The sequence below is a fragment of the Lycium ferocissimum genome, chromosome 8, assembly GCF_029784015.1.
Source record: "Lycium ferocissimum isolate CSIRO_LF1 chromosome 8, AGI_CSIRO_Lferr_CH_V1, whole genome shotgun sequence".
Classification (NCBI taxonomy): domain Eukaryota; kingdom Viridiplantae; phylum Streptophyta; class Magnoliopsida; order Solanales; family Solanaceae; genus Lycium; species Lycium ferocissimum.
Window position 1 is genome coordinate 11,856,168 of NC_081349.1, and position 21,926 is coordinate 11,878,093.

The 21,926-nt window shown below is 35.1% G+C and overlaps 1 protein-coding gene and 1 long non-coding RNA gene across 3 annotated transcripts; one reads left to right on the plus strand and one right to left on the minus strand.

Moving 5' to 3' along the window:
• The first annotated feature begins 7,897 nt into the window (after positions 1-7,897).
• On the plus strand, positions 7,898-12,515 carry LOC132067246 (uncharacterized). Its single transcript, XM_059460408.1, has 2 exons — positions 7,898-9,110; positions 11,030-12,515. The coding sequence occupies exons 1-2, from the start codon at positions 8,439-8,441 to the stop codon at positions 12,323-12,325; spliced, it is 1,968 nt and encodes a 655-aa protein (XP_059316391.1). The 5' UTR covers positions 7,898-8,438; the 3' UTR covers positions 12,326-12,515.
• Positions 12,516-13,444: 929 nt separating this feature from the next.
• LOC132067247 (uncharacterized) lies at positions 13,445-20,323 on the minus strand. Of its 2 annotated transcripts, XR_009417100.1 has the most exons (3): positions 20,037-20,323; positions 19,718-19,777; positions 13,445-13,921 (listed from the first exon to the last, which is right to left on the minus strand). It is a non-coding gene; the product is annotated as an uncharacterized LOC132067247 (long non-coding RNA). The 2 variants fall into 2 exon arrangements; XR_009417099.1 differs by lacking the exon at positions 20,037-20,323 and having other exon boundaries at positions 19,718-20,027.
• Positions 20,324-21,926: the final 1,603 nt, after the last annotated feature.

The following is a 21,926-nucleotide window of genomic DNA, read 5'->3' on the forward strand; positions in this document are numbered from 1 at the left end:
TAATTGAAAGATAAAAAATTATTTCTACTATAAAGTGGAATTAAGTTAGGAATAATAATTTGGAAAGCCTTATATATTTGTATATATCCTTTTCAAAGAATATGAATATGAATTGGAACGGGTAATTAATCAAAATGCAATTATCTCCAGAACAAAAAGGTTGATATGCTTAATACCTTTAGTTTGATCGGTATCTGTCCTAATTCGACCCTAATTAAAAATAATATTTCTGAAAAAAAGTAGCTAAAAAACTAGATTTCACACTTCTCTTTTGAACTTAAAAGCCGGATCACTTAAAAAAAATGTGCCCATCCATGGTGGATGAGCTTAGGAGGAGTATTACTTGACCAAGCCAAAAAAAAAAAGGAGAACTAGAAATTGACTTATCAAGATGAAATATATGATCTCCATAAAATTTTATTTTAAATATTGAATTACTTAGAAGCATATTTAGAATAAATTTGAGTAATTATTTATCACGATTAATTTCATTTGACATCGACCGCGCATCACACGGGTACAAATACTAGTAAGATAAAAAGAGTGAGTATAATTGTAGAAGATAGTGGGGGGACCACTAGCGGGGTCTACTGTAACTAACTTAAAGTTATTAGTAGAATAGTTAGTTACATAATGATGAGTTAGTTAGTTGATTAGTCAAAGTAGTCAATACTAGATATCTATATATGTAACCAATGATTTAATTACTTAGATGAGTAGAAATGAGATATTTTCCTTTCCTTTCTTTCTTCCTTCTAACTGACCCCCTTTATAACTGCTTCCTCTATTGTTATCTTCCTCTCAATCTATCAAATCTCCATGACTGGATACTTTAGATTGGTATCAGAGCTTTACGGCTAGATCACTAATTCTGCAACTATCTAGTTAGGTTTAGATAGAAGAGGAAATTCAAAAAAAAAAAAAAAAACTCAATTCGCATCTGCTTTCATTTTGTTTTTCGAAACACAAAAATAGGACAAATCTAGTCTCAAATTGTGATTTGAGACGGTAAACACTATCAGAATTTTTCAATTTGTAGAGTATTTTGTAGATTCAAAGCTAGTAGCAACTGAATTGAAGCAACAATGGTGTTGAACAATGATAATAGCACAAGGAACAATGCTATTGGAGTTGTTGATGCTCAGAGCACTACAAATAATGCAAATTAGTCTGAAGATTAGGTTCTTCAAAATCGTCCATTATACATTCATCCATTCGATACTCAAGGTTTAGTTAAGATTTCTATTTAACTCCAAGAATCTGAGAATTATTCCTTATGGAGTAAATGTATGAAATTAGTCTTACGAGGTAAAAACAATTTAGGATTTGTGCCTGGTACTTGTAAGAAGGAAATGTATGATTTTAGTCTTCATGAATTATGGTATAGACGTGATGCTATTGTGCTAGCTTGGATTATGAACACAGTATCTAAGGATTTAATCAGTACTGTACTCTATGCTTCTGATGCTCACAAAGTTTGGGAGGACCTTAGGGAAAGGTTTAACAAAGTGAATGCATCTAGGGCTTTTTATCTTCACAAGGAAATAGCTACCTTAACTCAAGGAGTTAATTCTATATCTGTATATTTTTCAAAGTTGAAGGCACTGAGAGATGAGTCTGAAGCACTAGTGCCTCCTCCTTCTTGTGCTTGTCCTGAATCAAAACAACATGCCGAACATTTTCACCAACAGAAACTGTGGCAATTTCTGATGGGACTAAATGAGTCATATGCTCAAGCTAGGAGCCAAATTTTGATGATTGAACCGACACCTACTATTAGTCAAGCCTATGCTATGATCTTAAATGTAGAGAGTCAAAGAATGCACCAAAATGGAGCAAGTTCTAGTGGTCCCACTAGCAGTAGTGATCTAACTGCATTACTAAGCAACAAAATGCAACATAAAGGATTTAGGCCTAGAAATCAATTTGAAGGTTTTAGACCAAAAAATCAGTTTAAGCATAAGCAACAATTTGACAATAGGGGTCAGTTTGACAAAAACAAACTAGACAAGTCTAATCAACAATATGATTTCTGTCATCTAAAGGTACATGTGGTAGATGACTGTTATAGACTCCATGGTTATCCACCAGACTATAAGTCCAAGAAGAAGGGTAATATGCATGCCAACAATGTTTCAGCTGGTGATTTCCAGCCTACAACTGCTCAGAATTATACTCAGTCCACTAGTGTTAATCAACCAGTTCAGAACTATCCACAACTGGTTCATAACTATCCTTAGCCTATTTAACAATATTCATAAAATTATGTCACACCAACACAAACTTATCCACAAGGTTAATCTCATAGTTATAGTCTAGCTCATGGATATCCTCAAGCAGCATTCTTTCAATTGTCAATGGCTCCTCCTGTATTTTCACCTGATCAGTACTCTCAAATCTGTTCCATGCTAGACAAGGAAAAATGAGCAGTTTATTCTACAAGTATCATTGCTGGCTTGTTAACTAGTCTAGCTGACTATAACTGATAGTTGACACAGGTGCAACAAATCACATGGTTCATAATGAACATCTTATTGGAAGACTAAAGATCTACCTGAACTACTTAAAAGCAAAGTGAACCTACCTACTGGTGAACAAGTATCCATCAGTAAAACAGGTGGCTCATCAATATTCAAGGATAGGGCTGTGCAAGATGTCTTGTATATCCCTAAATTTAAGTACAACCTACTTTCAGTATCTAAGATCACTAAGGAACTCAAATGCTTAGCTGCATTCTGTCATGATTTCTATCTATTTCAGGAACTCTTCACTGGGAAGGTGATAGACATTGGTAGAGAAGCTGAAGGTTTGTACATTCTAAAAGGGAAACAATATAAAGACACTGAGGTCACTCCTTCTTGTGGACAGCCAGGGAATAAAGCTGGAGCACCTACAACTTTTGTAAATAATTTTATGTTTCCAGTACCAATAATATATTTAATCATGACTACAAGTCCTTGTTTGTATCTAGCATTGTGACTTTACATCTTTGTGGCATAGAAGGTTAGGTCATGCACCATTGAAAGTGTTAAAGAAAGTGTGTGGCTTGAATCATGAACTGTTAAAGGAACATGTTTGTCCTGTTTGTCCTATTGCTAAACAAACAAGATTACCGTTTCCACTAAATACTACATGTTGTACTTCTGCTTTTGATCTTATTCATGTTGATGTGTGATGTCCTTACAGGGTTCCTTCCCATGGTGCGAAAAAATACTTTATGATTGTTATGGATAATTACTCCAGTTTCACCTGGATTTTCTTAATGCACACTAAATCAGATGTTATTGATTTACTTAGGGATTTTCTGATGGTGGTTAAGACTCAGTTTAGCTGTACAGTTAAGTGTCTCGGATCAAATAATGCATCTGAATTCTTTAATCATCAAGTTATTGATTTTATTGAATAGACTTCCTAATGTTTTTTTACATGGTAAGTCTACTTTTGAGAAACTGTATTATAGAGTTCCTTCCTTGCATCACTTGCGAGAGTCTTTGGATGTTTAGGCTATGTCACTATAGTTAAAGGGTCTGACAAATTCAGTTATCATCTGTCCTTCTAGGCTACTCTTCCTCTCACAAAAGTTATCTCTTGTATGATTTGAGTTCAAAATCATTTCCTTTAAGAAGAGATGTTCAGTTTAGAGAAGATGTAGTTCCTTTTCACAACCTTCATGAGCCTATCTCCCCTCCATTTCCTGTCTTGAATCATTCCTTTCATCATGATACTACTCCTGATATTGCTGCTATGACTTCATCTCCTTTGCCTCCTTCCTCTCCTACTCTTAATAGTCCTCCTCTTCCATCTTCTATTATTCTAAGTCCCTTTTTCTGTTTCTACTAGTGATATCTCTAGTTCTTCCATGACACTCCCTCCTTTTTCCATTCCTGCTACTATTTCTCATCTTGTTAAACCTAGAAGAACCTCCAGACCCTCTAAACCACTTGTATGGATGGGTGATTATATAGGTTCTAAAAATTCCTGCCTTTATCCTGTCTCAAATTATGTGTGCTATGATCACCTCTCTCCTCAATATCAGGCTTCCGTTCATGCTTTTAGAACCTAAGTCTTTTGCTGAAACTAGCAAGGATCATTTGTGGGTTGATGCTATGAAATCTGAGATTGCTGCTCTTGAAGACAATCATAGTTGGTCAATTGTTGATCTGCCACCTGATAAAACTCCCATTGTGTGCAAATAGGTGTTTAAGGTTAAGTACAAATCCTCAGGTGAAGTAGAGAGATATAAATGTAGATTAGTTACCAAGGGCTTCAATCAACAAAAGGGTCTAGACTATACTGAGACCTTTTCTCTTGTTGCTAAAATGGTTACAGTCAGATCAGTAGTTGCTCTTGCTACATCTGCTAAGTGGTTCATTTTCCAGATGGATGTTCACAATGCTTTTTTGCAAGTTGATCTTTTTGAAGAGGTGTACATGCAGATTCCTGATGGCTTTTCAAGGTGGGGTGAGTATTAGAAAAAAACTTATAGGTTGCACAAGTCCTTATATGGCTTGAAGTAAGAACCTAGATAGTGGAATATTAAACTTACTGAATCACTAATCAGTATGGGGTTCAGTCAATATCACTATGACTACTTTTTGTTCACTCAGAAGGTTGGAGAAGAGTTAGTGGTAGTTCTAGTATATGTTGATAACTTATTAATTACTGAAAGCTCTCTAATTCTAATTCAACAAGTCAGGAAAGATCTTTAAGAGAAGTTCAAGATGAAAATCTTGGTGAATTGGAGTATTTTTTGGGTATAGAATTCTCCAGGTCTGAGAAAGAGATACATATGTATCAAAGGAAGTATGCCCTTGAGTTAGTGTTAGAACTTGGTTTATCAGGTGGTAAACCTATATACACACCTTTGGAGTTCAATCATAACCTAACATCAGTTGAGTATGACGATGTAGTGAAGGAAGATGAGAAAGATAAAGGTCTTAATGACAAACAACTTGAGGATAGAAGCAGCTATCAGAGACTTGTAGGAAGATTACTATACTTAACCATGACAAGACCATACTTGGCTTTTGTGGTTCAAATTTTGAGCCAACATATGCATACACCTAAGCAAAGTCATATGGATGTAGCATTGAGAGTTGCAAGGCATATCAAAGGAAGTACAGATTTGGGACTGTTCATGCCTGCAGATGGAAAACTTAGTTTGACAGCTTTTTGTGATTCTAATTGGGCCTCTTGTGTTGAGACTAGGAAATCTGTGATTGATTATGTGATAAAATTAGATGGTGCATTCATTTCTTGGAAATCAAAGAAGCAAAGTACTATTTCCAGGAGTTCAACAGAAGCAGAATTTAGAAGTATGGCCATGACAGTTGCTGAAATAACTTGATTAGTTGGTTTGTTTAAGGAGTTGGGAGTTACTATTGAACAACCAGTTCAGCTATTCTGTGATAGTAAAGCTGCTATACAAATTGCAGTTCATCCTATATTCCATGAGAGGACTAAACATATAGAATTAATTGTCACTTTGTTAGAGAAAAATTGCAAGGACTAACTTAGACAAGCCACATTGGCACAAGAGAACAACCTGCGGGTCTTCTTACAAAGAGTTTATGCACACCAGAACATGAGTATCTAGTTGCCAAGCTGGGAATGAAAAATCTGTTTTCATCCATCAGCTTGAGGGGGAGTGAAGAAGATAGTGGTGGGATTAGTAGTGGGGTCCACTGTAACTAACTTAAAGTTATTAGTAGAGTAGTCAGTTACATAATGATGAGTTAGTTAGTTGATTAGTCAAAGTAGTCAATACTAGATATCTATATATGTAACCAATGATGTAATTACTTAGTTGAGTTGAAATGAGATATTTTCCTTTCCTTTCTCTCTCATAACCGACTCTCTCCATAATTGCTTCCTCCATTGTTATCTTCCTCTCTAGCTATCAAATCTCCATGACTGAATACGTTAACATTAATGTTCTCCACATATTGTTTTTTTCTTTTTCTTTTTTTCTTGGACGAGGGAGGTGGAGTGTCAGAAACTCAGATACAGACCTTAAGATTTCTAAAATTTTAATCCTCAAATTTGTGATATTTTTCTTTTATTAGGTAACTCGTTCCTCTAAGGATGACACATTCCACATACTGTGAGATCATGAATAAGGAGACGATTTTTTTTAATATATATTTTTGGTTAAATCTAGATTTAACAATCTTGAATAAGTCTAGACATGACACTCCACATACGTATGAGATCATGAGTAAGTGGATATCTTTTTCTTTTCTTCTTCTTCTTTTTTCATATAGTTAATAGGAGGATGTGGCAAAAATCTGGTTGGATTCAAATTTGTAAACTTTAGAAATCAATATTGAATTGTTTCGTTGAAGACGAATGAGCGAATGTCAACTTAGTCAATATCGGATCATGCAATATTGTATTAGAATTGTACACAACACTTATATAGTTATGACATGAAACAAGAAAGAAAATTATCTCCTGTCCATATTATCTACTACTAGTATTTATTATGGTTTCTGAACAAATCGTCAAGAAAATATTTAATAGTAATATCCTTATCTGTCTTGTAAAATCAAATTTAATTAACACTCAACGAACTGGAACAACAATAAATAAATAAATACATGAGTATTATTTTCCTAAAGTATTAGATATTTTGAAACAACATTTATTTGTCCAACGAATGATAATTGACAGGGAAAATGATTTATAATATAGAGAAGAACAACAAGCTGTGACTTGTTTCGATGGTGGCACTCTATTAAAGAGAATTTCTAACCACAAAAAGAAACATTACTCTCTCCATTTGACACCCAATAAGAAAACATTAAATACAAGGTTTTGATAATTATTCGCAAAGTTATGCTGGAGTAGTTCTTCACAAAGTTATGCGGTGGGGCATACTTTTGTGGGCAAACTTTTATCTGGGACCGAGGTAACTTTGTGAAGGAATGTATTTTAATTATGCGAGTTATCCCTACTCCCTATTTATTTGATGTCTTTTGAGAATTGAACACTATTAAGAAGAAGTGATTACGTGATATAAGGGTATAGTTGGAAACAACTCTCTCCATTTGACACCCATTAAGAAAACAATTACTAATTTTTATGTTGAATTTTCCTTAAGAAGAAGTGATTACGTGATATAAGGGTATAGTTGGAAACAATTTACTAATTTTTATGTTGAATTTTCCTAAAGCGACTGTTATTTTGGGACAATTATTATTATTTTTTTGGCCAAAACGACACTTAATTTGAAACGGAGGGAGTAATTAGGAGGAGTTTTTGCCTGTTTTACCCCCATTTATGTCTTTAGATATCTTCATTATTGCTGCCGGTAAAATGGAAAAAAAATACTTTTATCTTGAACTTCTAAAATAACAAATAATTTGAGATAATTATTTTTAAAATCAGGACAAAAATTTGAGATTGAGGGAGTAGAAAACAAACATTAAACAAATCCATTAACGTTGCACATAGCATTATCAATGCCTGTCATATTCTCTCTCACACACAATTTCCCTACGTTATAAATGATCTTATTACAATTAATTATGTATGCATTTGGCCATAAGAATTATTCAATTTATTCCGAATTTTTTTTTCACTTTTTTCACTTTTCAGTAGTAATTAGAATCTGTTACAACTGAAGTTGTATTCCTAATTCAAAAACTCCAAAAACTTATTTTTCAAAAATTTTCACTTTTTTAAACCTATATTTTACCAAAAACTACAATTTAAAAAATTATGACCAAACACAACTTCAACTCCAAAATTCCAAAAAAAGTGATTTTTTAAATTTTTTTTTTTTGGTTTCTATGGACAAAAGGGGCCTAAGGCTCATAATAATAACCGAAAAATAAGTGCTTTGAAATCTTCTTTGCCTTATTGTCATTCACAGACTGAATCTTTAATAAAATATTGAAACTTCCTATGCCTTTGTCCAAAATTTAATCTTTTTAATTCTTGTTTCAACCACTGACAATACAAAAGACCCCATCAAAAATCTCCTAAACATGTGGCTTTGTTCCTTTTGTTATTATCTGAACAAAAAAAGCATAAAGTTGGCACATTTTTCCTTCTCTTTTTCTGTTCCTGAGCTTTCTTTTTTCTTTAGTAGTAATTAGTTTCCCAATTTCTTGAAAATGCTAAACTTTACTAGATCCCAATAGTCATATCTTTTTGTGCATGAATATTATTCACTTAACTTTATACTTTCTGTAAGATGCCCCTTTAATCTTTTATCAACCTTTCTGTTTTGTTTTGTTATAGTTTATACAATTATCTAGAAGAAATATGACCCCAAGTGTGTGATTTGTGATGTATTGGTCTTTTTAGTGATTTTCTTGTATTTTCAAGATAGCCTGAAAATGGGTTGTGCTTAATTGTCTCAAAAATTGGTTTTTTTGGTTTTCTTGGTTGGTTAAGAGTTGAAAGTTCAGTACTTTTTTGTTGTTGTTACAATGCCTCCAAATTATTTTCCTTTGAGATGGGAGAGTACAGGTGATCAATGGTGGTTTGCTTCACCTATTGATTGGGCTGCAGCAAATGGTCATTATGATATAGTGAGAGAGTTACTTCATTTAGACACTAATTTACTCATAAAGCTTACATCTTTACGTAGAATAAGAAGACTTGAGAGTGTTTGGGATGATGAAGAACAGTTTGATGATGTTGCAAAATGTAGGTGTGAAGTTGCTAAGAAACTTTTACTTGAAGGTGAAACAAAGAAAGGTCATAATTCTTTGATTAGAGCTGGTTATGGTGGTTGGCTTCTTTATACTGCTGCTTCAGCTGGGGATGTTGAATTTGTGAAAAAATTATTGGAAAGAGACCCTTTTTTGGTGTTTGGTGAAGGAGAATATGGTGTTACTGATATGTTTTATGCAGCTGCTAGGAGTAAAAAAACTCAAGTTTTTAGGCTGTTACTTGAGAGTAGTAAAGGGGAATTAAAAGAGGAGGTTTCTTCTACTTTTAGGTTGGAAATGATGAATAGGGCAGTTCATGCTGCTGCTAGAGGAGGAAATGTGGAGATGTTGAATGAGATACTTGGAAATTGCTATGATGTTTTGGTTTATAGAGATGCTCAAGGATCTACTCTCTTGCATTCTGCTTCTGGTAGAGGACAGGTTGGGGTGAGTTCTACACTTTGCTTCTTTTACCTTTCTATTTTGTTTTATCTTGCTACTCCCCTGGTTCAGGCTATGTTTGGTATGAAGGAAAATGTTTTTCATGGAAAATGTTTTCTCGGAAAACAGGTAGATTTCTTTCTTAATTTTTAGTGTATGGTAAGTAAGAAAAAAATATTGTCCCAAGAGCATTTATATGTAACATAGCAACACACTAAGGGCGTGGGTATGGGGGTGGGAGGGGGGTTAAGGAGTGGCGGGGTTTGGGGTATTGGATGGGTGGAGAGGAGACAATAAACTTGGAATTTCACTTATGGAACTTGTTTTTCCTACTTCCATGAGGGAAGTCATTTTCCTCATTTTTAAGGAACTTGTTTTTTCTAAACATTTTGACCAACCAAACATGAGAAAATTGGAAAACATTTTCCGAAAAATCTTTTCCTCCATACCAAACACACCCTTTAGAGAATACCTAATTTCTCTTCAATGAAAAAATTACTGACTATTGGAATGATAAAAACTGATATGAACTTAAATGGAGTGACATGGATAATGAGGATTCATATAGCTGACACCAACTTGCTTGGATTTGAGGCGTAGTCGATGTTGTTGTTCTTGGAATGAGAGTGACTCAAATAGAGCTGAATGGATGTAGACGTTTCATATAGCTGACCTTAGAGTGTCGTTCTTATTGGAAATGGAGATTGAGTCTTGCTTGCTTATTAAAATCTATTTCTTGATTTGTTATTTCTTCTTGGTTATTGTTCACCCTCCATTGTTTATGTCTTTGTATAGAAGAATCCTCTAATTCCTGTGCCCTTCTAGCTTGTACCAGTTCTAGAAGATAGCTTTATTAATTAAGTCAAGTCTTTTATAGTCAAAACTGGTTCAAATTGCACTTAGTGTAATGTTCCAACCACCACAAGCTTAATTTGGCTATTGTGATTTATCAGTTTGATGGGTAATAGATCATATTCACAGAGAAAGGAACTGTTCATTTCACAAGTTTGATGAGTATTAGATTATTTTGTGTAATTTTCTTTGAAAACCTTTTTCTGTTGTATCCCAAGTACTGAAGAAATTAAATAGAAGAATGTGTCAGATCTAAAGCATGGAGTGTGCCTTTCAAATGAAGCTGGTTCCATGTAGCCCTTTCTTCTGATCATCTTACTATAAAATGAACACTCTGTCTATAGCTATAGTTTGCTTAGTTCAATGCGTAATGTTTTAAGAAAGCAAAACTTTGAAGGAGTGAAAAAGAAACTCATCATTGGCATGTTCCAATCTTAAGGCCTCTCTAAAAATGTTTTGGATCTCAGGTAATCATTGTTCACCTTTGATTCTTCAAGCAGTTGGTATATAGTGTACAGTCTCAGCAATGTCCTATTCCGAAAATGAGAATTCGAACTGATAGTTATTTTTCCAAAAGAAGAAACTGTGATATAGTTACTTCACACATACTTTTCATCCAATAAGGTTGGACTACAAATTGCTCCTTTTCAGTTTGTCTAGAAAGATGGAACATTTTTTAAAACTTCCAATATTGTCAACCATATTTGTGCCTCTATTTGCTGCTGCTGTGATGAGCCTGCTCTGTGATTGAAACAGGGTCCTTTACATCCCCTGTCTGCACTTTCTTAAAGATAAGCAGCCAAACAAGTTTGCAAGAGTTCTTCGGTTCAAGATAATCTCTTTTTTAATACTCAACACCTGTTTGGTATGACAAAGCACTTGCATTATTTATTTCGTTTAAGTTATTTTGAAGGAGTAATTGATGTTTCACTGAAATGAACTGTTCTGAACTATTAGCTGTCTAGTTTGAGCAGTGCTTTCTCGTTATGGTTAGCTTTAATTGATGATTTCTAGAACTGCCAGAGATTTGTTAATTTTGATGGTTGAATTTGATTGAAGTTATATCTTTGCAGGTTGTTAAGAGTTTACTGGAAAGGTATGACCTTATCAACTCCAGAGACAACCAAGGAAACACTGCACTGCATGTTGCTGCTTATAGGGGTTACTTAGCAGTTGTGAAAGTTCTTATATCTGCCTCTCCTTCATCTACCACATTAAGAAACAATTATGGAGACACGTTCCTTCACATGGCTGTAGCTGGCTTTCGGACACCAAGTTTCCGCAGGCTGGATCGACAGATGGAGTTAATGAAGCAGTTAGTGCGTGGAAAAATTATAGAGATTGAAGATATTATTAACATCAAGAACAATGATGGTCGAACTGCTCTTCACTTGGCTGTAATCGAGAACATTCAGACTGATGTAGTGGAACTTCTCATGACTGCATTTTCAATAAATTTAAATATCCGTGATGCTGGTGGAAATACCCCACTGGATCTCCTCAAGCAACGCCCACAATCTGCATCTTCTGAGATATTGATTAAGCGTCTCATTTCAGCTGGAGGAATTTCCAATTGCCAAGACCATATGACAAGAACTGTCCTAGCTTCCCACCTGAAAATGCATGGTATTGGAGGCAGTCCCGGTGCCTCTTTTAGAATTCCCGACGCTGAAATATTTTTGTATGCTGGCATTGATAATGCGTCTGATGCCAATAGTGATTCTGCAAGCACAGAAATTGCTTCATGCTGGGATGAACCAAGCCCTTGCCATTCTGCTGCGGGGTCGAACTCATCACACAAGCTGGGCTCAGTTAACAGTGCTGCCAGACGTTTGAAGTTTCTTCTACGATGGAAAAGGAAGAAAGAACCAACAGCGGAGACCAGTGGTTTGGAAGACAATATGTCTGTAGAATCTTACAGATTGTATGACCAGCCAATTCCTCTACGACAAAGATTCTCGAGGATGTCATCGCTTCCAAACAGCAAAAGAGTGCTCCCTGTCCAAAATTGTCTTCCAAGTCCATCTACCAAAAAGAAATTTGCAGCCGGGCTGATGCACGGCGTTATCCACATGACACCACAGTCGTCTTGTGGATCACCATCGAGCGCTTATTCTGAATCTTCCTGGTCATCTCCAGTGGTTGTCAACAAAGAGAAGAGGATGGATTTTGGCAATGTGAGTGGAGGATCCTCCAGCTTAAATATGTCGAGCAGTAGGGAAAAATCGAAATTGACACGTAAACATGGCTCCTTCAACATCAAGTTAATGAATCAGTACTTCTGCTTCGGCGCTCAAGGTCTCGCTGTGGAAAATTCTGTTAATTGTGCACAACAAGATCAACATCACAGGCATTCAGTGGTAGCATAAGTTCCATTGCCACATGTATACTATACTAGTAACAAGTCATTGGACATATCCATCCTGTAAATAGCTTGGGATTATGGCCTTAAGTATTACCAGCTTTTTGGCACGACATATTGAAAATATGTATCTGGTGTTTGTAGTACACTTTTTTGGCTGCAGTATTGGATGGTCCAATCCTTTTTGTCTTGTTGTCTTTCTGTGTTTTAGGCTTGATCTGAAATGAGAATTTAAAGCAAATATTTGTAATTCTACTCAAATAAAAGAGCAATGGAAATGAAAAAGCATGTAATTTCTTTTGAGATAACTTAACCCAAAACTAGTTTGAAAAGAATGCGAGTAGGAGTCATTCTTCTATTTCATTTCTAAATTTATCTTTCAGTAGGAGTTTTTGATGTACCGTTTTCACTACTGGAGAGTCAAAAAAGCTTTCGTATAGTTTTCCACTTTTGTAAATCAAAAGAATGCGGGTAAATTTTTCTCACTATCCCGAGCAGAGACGGATCCATGATTTTAACATATCCATGATTTTAACATATGTATACAATATCTAATAGAATGAAAGTTCATTGATTTGGCTTGAACCCACTGTGAAGGGCCATATCTGCATCTGCTCTCAAAGACGATTTGGGTTAAAAAAATAAAAAGGGCAAGTTACACATTTGGCCGGTCGGTAAGAAATAATTACATTCGTTAGCTAAATATACAAAATATAAACACTATTATGTATAAATAATATACAAAAACTATACGTTTGGTAGCTATTATTTTGGTGGGCGGCTATTTATGTCAATTTCTCTTAAAAATAAAGAGCTGGTTGCAGATTAGCAGCTGGTGGCTTTATTTTCAACAAAACAAATTAATTTATCTATTCATACTAATGAATTGAAAGTTGCAGTAAGTTAATTCCAAATATAAATGAAACTATATTAGCAGAAAATGACTAATAACTTTAGGGGAAAAAAGTTCGACTAATAGCTTGCCTAATTTTGCATGAGATGATGCTTCTGAAAATACCACCCGCAAAATTTTCTCACTATCACCAGCATGAGCCCTGTGAAAGGAATTGGGGCTGCAAATACATCCAAAGCCGGAAGGCAAAGAGAAATACAAAACAATGCAAGATTCTTCCTAAAGTTCAATGACTTCTTTCTTCTCTTAATGTACGTAAAAGTGTCATTTAAACAACATCAAAGACCATAACGATCACAGAATGTTCAGTGATTCAATTGATAGATCTGAACCAATTAGATAAATTTCTCCACGCATACTTATGAAGCACTTCTAGTACTTTTTGTTGTTGTATAATACGGGTCCTAAGGTGATCTTAATTATAGCAGCATGGTCAGAAATGATTCATATCGCCTACCCAGACTTGCTTGCCATTGCGGCATAGTTGTTATCTGCCAGGAATACGTAATAAGGAAACGATAACACCAAACTAATAAAAAAAGAGGACCATTACATTTACTGGATATAAGCTATAAAACAGACGACATCTAGAAGCCAGTCAGAGAAAACAGAGTTGAGTGAGAATCAAACACATCTTGTCACGATCAAATGGGGGCCACATTCTTGAACAACTGCCCAAATTAAGCTTGTCTACAATAAAACAAGATTACAAAAGTTCAACCAAACAACAATGTTGAACCCAAAAGTTAATTTCTAAATCCAGAGACATGATTCAGACTCAAATCCAAGTGCCAATTCTGAGATTCAAAGACATGATTGTGGCTCAAACCCAAATGTAAATTTCCTGTTAAAAGTTGCTTTAAGTAATGCATGTGTTTATTTTAATTTTCTCCATTTTTTGTAGATAAGACTCCTAGTCAAAGTTGTATTCCAGTTGATTTTCGTAGCAAATAGACCTATTTTCGAATATCGAATTTAAATTAGGAGTTGATTTAAAAAATGAAAATTTTCCACTAGTTCATAAATTCTTCTGCTTCTATATTTTCTTAATCCTTTTTCCGCTGCTTTATTTTGATTTTCCTTTCAGTTGTAAAACCTACAATTGGTATCAAGAGTTTTAAATCTTGAGGGACCAGTGTGTGCGTGCATCTATCAGCTTTAGTGGATTCATGGACGGAGAAGTAAGTTTTTCTTCAATGGCACCACCAGCTTTCGATGGAGAAAATTATCAGATCTGGGCTGTTAGAATGCAGACATATCTGGAAGCTTTGGATCTCTGGGAGGCTGTAGAAGATGAATACAAGATTACTCCCTTTCCAAACAATCCACGATGGCGCAGATTAAAAATCACAAGGAGAGAAAATCAGGAAATCAAAGGCAAAGGCATGCTTGTTTACTGCAGTTTTACCACCATCTTCACTCGTATCATGTCTCTAACATCAATAAAAGAGGTATGGGATTATCTCAAGACTGAGTATGAAGGAGATGAAAGGATTCGAGGGATGCAAGTGCTGAATTTAGTACGTGAGTTTGAGCTGCAAAGGATGAAGGAAAGTGAAACCATAAAGGAGTATTCTGACCGACTTCTTAACATAGCAAATTGCATCAGATTGTTGGGTTCCACTTTTACTCATTCAAGGATCGTTGAAAGAATTCTTGTAACAGTACCTGAAAGATTTGAGGCTACCATTACAGCCTTAGAAAATACTAAGGACTTGTCCAAAAATACCCTAGCAGAGCTCTTAAGTGCTTTTCAAGAACAAGAGCAAGGACGTGTTATGAGACAAGGAGGAGTTGTTAAAGGATCGTTACCAGCCAATCATCAAGACGATGGAAGATATAAGAAGAAGAAGAATAAAAAGAACCCGTCAACAGATGGAGAAGGTGCAGCACGCAACAACAAAAGCAAACCAGGTAGTTCCAAAGGAAATTACCTTCCTTGTAAGCATTGTGGCAAGAACGGACACACACCTTTCAAGTGTTGGAAAAGGCCTGATGCTAAGTGCAGTAAGTACAATCAGTTAGGGCACGAAGCAATCATTTGCAAGAATAAAACTCAGCAGGATAAAGCAGATGCTCGAGTTGTTAATGAACAAGACGAGGACCAACTTTTTGTTGCATTATGTTTGCAAGCAATGTTTCAAGCAAGTCGTGGCTGATCGATTGCGGATGCACAAATCATATGACTTATGATAAAGAACTCTTCAAAATATTGAAGCCTACTCGAGTGGTAAAGATTAGAATAGGTCATGGTGGTCACATTCCAGCAAAAAGAATGAGAGCCATTGTAGTTGAGACACAATCAGGTACTAAAACAATATCTGATGTTCTTTATGTACCTAACTTGGACCAGAACTTGTTGAGCATTGGTCAGTTATTAGAAAATGGTTTCAAACTTAATTTTGAAGACATATATTGCTTGATCAAGGATCCCTCGAGATAAGACTTGTTTAAAGTCAAAATGAGAGGCAGAAGTTTCTCATTAGATCCATTTGAGGAAGAGCAGATGGTGTATTCAGCAAAAGAAAATGTTGCTGAGTTATGACACAAGAGACTCGAACATTATCACTATTAAGGGCTTGTCAAAATGCAAAAAATGAAGATGGTGGAGAACCTACCGCATCTGGAATAAAATTCTACGGAATGTCGTGTTTGTCAATTTGGTAAACAACACCGAAAGTCGTTTCCTTAATCAAGCTGGAGAGCCTCACAAAAGCTGCAACTAGTTCACATGCCTCACAATAGCTGCAACTAGTTAAAAATTGACGTAGCAGGACCTCAAAGAATTCCATCATTACAAGCAAGCATCTATTACGCTCTTTTCATTGATGATTTTACAAAAATGTGCTAGATTTTTTTCTTGAAATTCAAGTCAGAAGTTGCTGGTGTGTTCTGGAAATTCAAGAAATTGGTGGAAAATCAAAATGGCTGTAAGATTCAAGCTTTGAGGTCTGATAATGGAAAGGAATACACCTCAGCTGAATTTAATTTATTTTGCGAGGAAGCCATCATTGTGCATCAGCTTACAACCCTATACAATTCGGAACAAAATGGAGTTAGGGAAAGAAGAAACAGATCGATAATGGAGATGGACAGATGTATGTTACATGAAAAGGAGTTGCCTAAAACATTTTGGGCAGAGGCAGCCAACACAACAGTTTTTCTGCAAAATCGACTTCCAACGAAGGCTTTGGAACACAAAACTCCATTTGAAGCTTCGTATGAGTATAAACCTTCACTAAGCTTTGTTAAAGTATTTGGTTGCGTATACTTTGTGCATGTTCCACAAGTTAAGCGTATCAAACCCGACAAGAAGGTGATTCCAGGCATTTTTGTGAGTTATAGTTCAGTTTCTAAAGTCTACAAGGTATATCATCCACAAACTGAAAAAATGTTGATCAGCGGAGACGTGCATTTCAATGAGGATGACAAGTGGGATTGGAATAATTTAAAGAAAGAAGATGGTCTTTTACAAGAACCAGAACATAATTCTGTCGGAGAGAAAACAACAGATCGATAGCTAGATGAGTTGGTAGATGATCCTCCAGTTAAAGGTAAAATGCTACTTTAAGACATTTATTAAAGATGTAATGTAGCAATTTGCGAACCTGAAGCGCTAAGAGGTCCAAAGTGGAAGAAAGCAATGGAGGAGAAGATCTCCATGATTAAGAGAAAGAAAACTTGGGTGGTAGTCGACAAGCCTGAAGGTAGAAAAGTCATTGATGTGAAATGGGTCTTCAGAACAAAGTTAAATGCAGATAGTTCCATCAACAAATATAAGGCCAGGCTTGTAGTTAAAGGGTATGCACAAATCTATGGTGTTGATTATTCTGACAAATTTTCTCCTGTTGCAAGATTAGACACAACTAGATTGTTGCTTGCAGTAGCAGCACAAAAGGAATGGAAGGTGTTCCAACTTGATATCAAATCAGCTTTCTTAAATGGCATACTAGAGGAGGAAATATATGTCGAGCAACCATCAGGATTTATGAAACAAGGTGATGAAGATATAGTCTATCTGCTAAAAACGGCTCTTTATGGCCTAAAACAAGAACCAAGAGCTTGGTACAGCAGGATAGATGATCACCTGTTAAGCCTGGGATTTGAAAAGAGCTTATCTGAATCCACCCTTTATGTAAAACATAAAGAGAATGATATTCTTATTGTGTCTCTTTATGTTGATGATCTTCTGGTGACAGGAAATACTACAAGGCTGGTTGAGGAGTTCAAAGAAGAAATTATACGAGTTTTTGAAATGACAGATCTTGGTCTTATGGGCTATTTTCTTGGGATGAAGATCAAGCAAAGCAAAAATGAAGTGTTCATTTGCTAGAAGAAATATCCAAAGGATATTCTGAAGAAATTTCAAATGTAGGAATGCAAGTCGATAAGCACACCAATGAATCAAAAAGAGAAACTCTGTTAAAGAAGATGGAGCCGACAAAGTTGATGAAGGTTATTACAGAAGCTTGATCAGATGCTTAATATATCTCACTGCAACAAGGCAAGATATTCTATATGCTATAAGTCTCTTATCTCATTTTATACATTGTGCAAGTGAAATGCATTTAAGAGTAGCAAAAAGACTATTAAGATATATCAAAGGTACTATTGACTATGGTGTAAAGTTTGAGAAGTGTCAAAGCTTCAAGTTGTTTGGATTCTCGGATAGTGATTGGGCTGGATCTGTTGATGATATGAGAAGTACTTCTGGACATTGTTTCAGGTTAGGTTCAGGAATCTTCTCATGGTCATCTAAGAAACAGGAGATTGGTGCACAGTCCACTGCAGAAGCAGCAACATTAGTAGTAAACCAAGTCTTATGGCTTAGAAAAATCTTGTGCGATTTACATATGCAACAGAAGGAAAGTACTGAGATTTTTTTCGACAACCAGGCAGCATTGCAATCTCAAACAATCCACTGTTTCATGGGAAGACCAAGAATTTCAACATCAAGCTCTATTTCTTGAGATGTGTGCGGTAAAAGGGAGAAGTGATTCTAGTCTACTGTAAGTCTGAAAACCAGCAAGCCGGCCTGTTTACTACGTCACTTCCAGTCAGCAAGTTCGAGCTTCTAAGGCAGAGAACTGGAGTTTGCATTTCCTAAAGCAAGGAGGAGTGTTAAAGCTTTAAGGAATGCATGTGTTTCTTTTAATTTTCTCCAGATTTTTTAGATAAGGCTACTAGTCAAAGTTGTATTCCTATTCTACCGGGAACTGCTAGTCGTTGCTGATTTTTAGGATAGCAAATAGGGCTGCTTCACCTATTTTTAGTTGTATATTGACTATTTAAATAAGGAGATGCTGATTCAATAAAAAATGAAAATTTTCCATTGGTTCATAAACTCTTCTGTTCTATATTTTCTTAATCCTTTTCCTGCGACTTTATTTTGGTTTTCCCTTCACTGCTTTATACTTCTTAACGGTTGTAAAACTTAAATTTCCAAATTCAAAAGTCATTTCAAAACCAAAAAGTAAAATTTAAATTAAAAAAAAGACATAATTTTGGCTCAAACCCAGATCAAGAATAGACATGTATAGTACCTAGCCAGTTCCATGAGGTCCATATAGCAACAAACCACGTGGCCACTAGAGAAAAAAATAAGCAAAAGCAATGAGAGTTGTTAACGAAAGATCATAAGGTGAATATCAAACTTCAATTCTTTAATTTTGGAGCTTATTTCAGAATAGTTCCTAATATATAAAGTGAAGACTGTTAATGCTGCAAGTTGTCAAAAGTTTGATGCATATTTAGTCGAGTACAGTTAGAACAGTATAAACAGAATCTGCCTATAACTTGTGAAATAAACTCCACACAGATAGAAGCTATGGAAAGCTTTCTTCCACACTCCATTATTCAACAAGCACTAAGATTCAAGAAAGTACCCAACATATAATTAGTGGTAACAAATTTAGAGAAGCAAAAGAATAAATATTAATGTCTCATCACCAAAGATAATAGTTTTGGGCATTCCAGAAAGTACCCAACAATATAATTAGTGATAACAAGAAAGAGTGCATAGAAGAATTAGGGGTCTAATAAAAATTCTAACCTTGTGGAGAAAAAAATAACCTTAAGGGCAGTTTCTTCTTTTAGATTTTTTTTGATATTTCATTGTAAACCTTTTCATCTTTGTATTTCCAATGTGTGTTGGATTTAAGGAAGCTGCACCTAAAGAAATGATTGTGTGTGGCATTAGGATAATTTTATCAAGTTTAAACTCCAATGTTATCTCTATTGGAACAATAGGTACTATACTGTCTCACTTAACTAACCATTGATACAAGAACAACAGAACTGCAGCATTATTAGTCCTACTTCTGATTTCATATTAACTATCTTTGTACCTGTATGATAAATGATTTATGAAGTTTCTGTTATTATTTTTCTTTTAATGAATCAAAAACAACATAAATATTGTCTGCAACTGAAAAGGGAAATTAAAGAAAGCTAACTTTGATAGAAGAAATTAAATTAAGGAGCTACCTTTGAACCTTAATGAGCAAAGATTAATGTGAACACTCCTTTCTGTATGAATCCGTTTTACTACAACACCGAAATTAAGTAAAGAAACAACAATTAGAAGGAGCTATCTTAGTACCTTAAGAATGATTTATGAAGTTCTTGTTGTTGTTTTCTTTTAATATCTTTCTGAATTATCTGCCCATTTTTTATACAACTCCCAAATGAAGCAAAAAAAAAAAAAAAAAAAAAAAAGCATAAAAACTGCCTGCAACTTAAAAAAAGGGAAATTAAAGAAAGCTAGATTTGATAAAGAATTAAAAGAAAGGAGCTATCTTTGCACCTTAATGTGGAAAGATTGATGTAAAGTGTCTAAAGTTGTTATGTTTTTCATCACTCATTTCCAAATCGTTAGATGAACCCCTTTTGCTACAACATCTAAATTAGGTAGAAGTACAACTAAAGGACTATTCTTTTAGCTTTATGAGGAAGATTTGATGTTTGTTATTGTTTTTCCTTAAAATCTTTTTGATTGATCAGCCCATTTTTATTTTCATGTTTGATAACTATGGTATCTGGGCCAACTTGTGCGTTGATCAGCCCATTTTTATACAACTCTCAAATGAAGCAAAAATAGCATATGAACTGCCTGCAAACTGAAAAGGAAAATTAAAGAAAGCTAGCTTTGATAAAAGAATTAAAAGAAAAAATTAATTAATAACATTCTCTTTGTCTCGGGTCCAAATCCTAGCGGAGGTAAAACTTAGGTGATTTCTTCACATATGACCTTGGTGGATAAATTTACCTAGTACCTATGTTGAGATGTACGCAAGCTGGTTCAGATACCACCACCACCACAACAACAACAACATACCTAGTATAATCCCACAGGAGTAGAGTGTACCTGGGCACCTTTATCACTACGCAAGTAAAGGTAGAGGCTCGTTCGAACACCACAACATTAAAAAAAAAGAATTAAAGAAAGGAGCTAACTTTTCACCTTAATGAGGAAAGATTGGTGTGAAGTTTCTAAAGTTATTATCTTTTTTCATCACTCCTTTCTGAATCCTTAGATGAACAGGTTTTTCTACAATATCTAAATTAAGTAGAAGAACAACAATTAAAATTAAGGAGCCATCTTTGTAGCTTTAAGAGGAATGATTTATGAAGTTCTGTTATTGTTTTGCTTTAGAATCTTTTTGATTGATCTAACCATTTTACACAAGTCTCAAATGAAGCAAACACAGCATAAGAACTGCCTGCAACTGAAAAAGGAAACTTAAAAAAAACTAGATTTGATAAAGAATTAAAAGAAAAGAGCTATCTTTGCACCTTAAAGAAGAAATATTGATATGAAGTTTCTAAAGTTGTTATCTTTTATGTCACTCCTTTCCGCATCATTAGATGAACCTCTTTTGCTACAACCTCTAAATTAAGTAGAAGAACAGTGACTAAAAGGAACCATCTTTGTAGCTTTATGAGGAATGCTTCATGAAGTTTTTGCTAGTGTTTTTCTTTAGAATCTTTTTGATTCATCTGCCCATTTTTACAAGTCTCGGATGAAGCAAAAACAACATAAAAACTGCCTGCAACTTAAAAGGGAAAATTTAGAAAGCTAGCTTTGATAAAAGAATTTAAAGAAAAAAGTTACCTTTGCACCTTAGTGAGGAAAGATTGATGTGAAGCTTCTAAAGTTTCTATCTTTTTTATTTTTAAGAATGATCTTGAAGAGGCTAACAATGTTTTATTGTCATTATACTTTGTTTTCAGTGGATGACATAAAAGCTATGTTAAAAAGACGGGGTTCTGATAGTTTGAGATGCAAGAAAGTTTTACTTCGTTCTGGGGCTCCGTCTTTATGCGGTGAGGAGCAAGATGTTGTTGCCTTTGTGGAGGATGAAGATTCCAGTGACGGAGAGGCTTGTCATAGGGGGTGGTGGTAAAGAATTCATTAGAGAGTTGCAAGGTGCCACATTGCAGCTTAGAGGCATAAATCCTATTATTCAACCATTGGAGGACGTGTCAGGGAACATCCTTGTTCATAATGGTAATACATGGCATTTCAGCCATTACCAACATGATAGACTGAAGTGTCTCTTGAATTTCTTGGTTCTTGACTTTCTTATGTTTGATATATTTTCTTTTCAACATAATTGATGCTTAACTTCGGGGAGTCAAACAATGTACGCAATTATGTAGTATCTGTTTCGCTGCTCTTTCAAGTGATTGACCA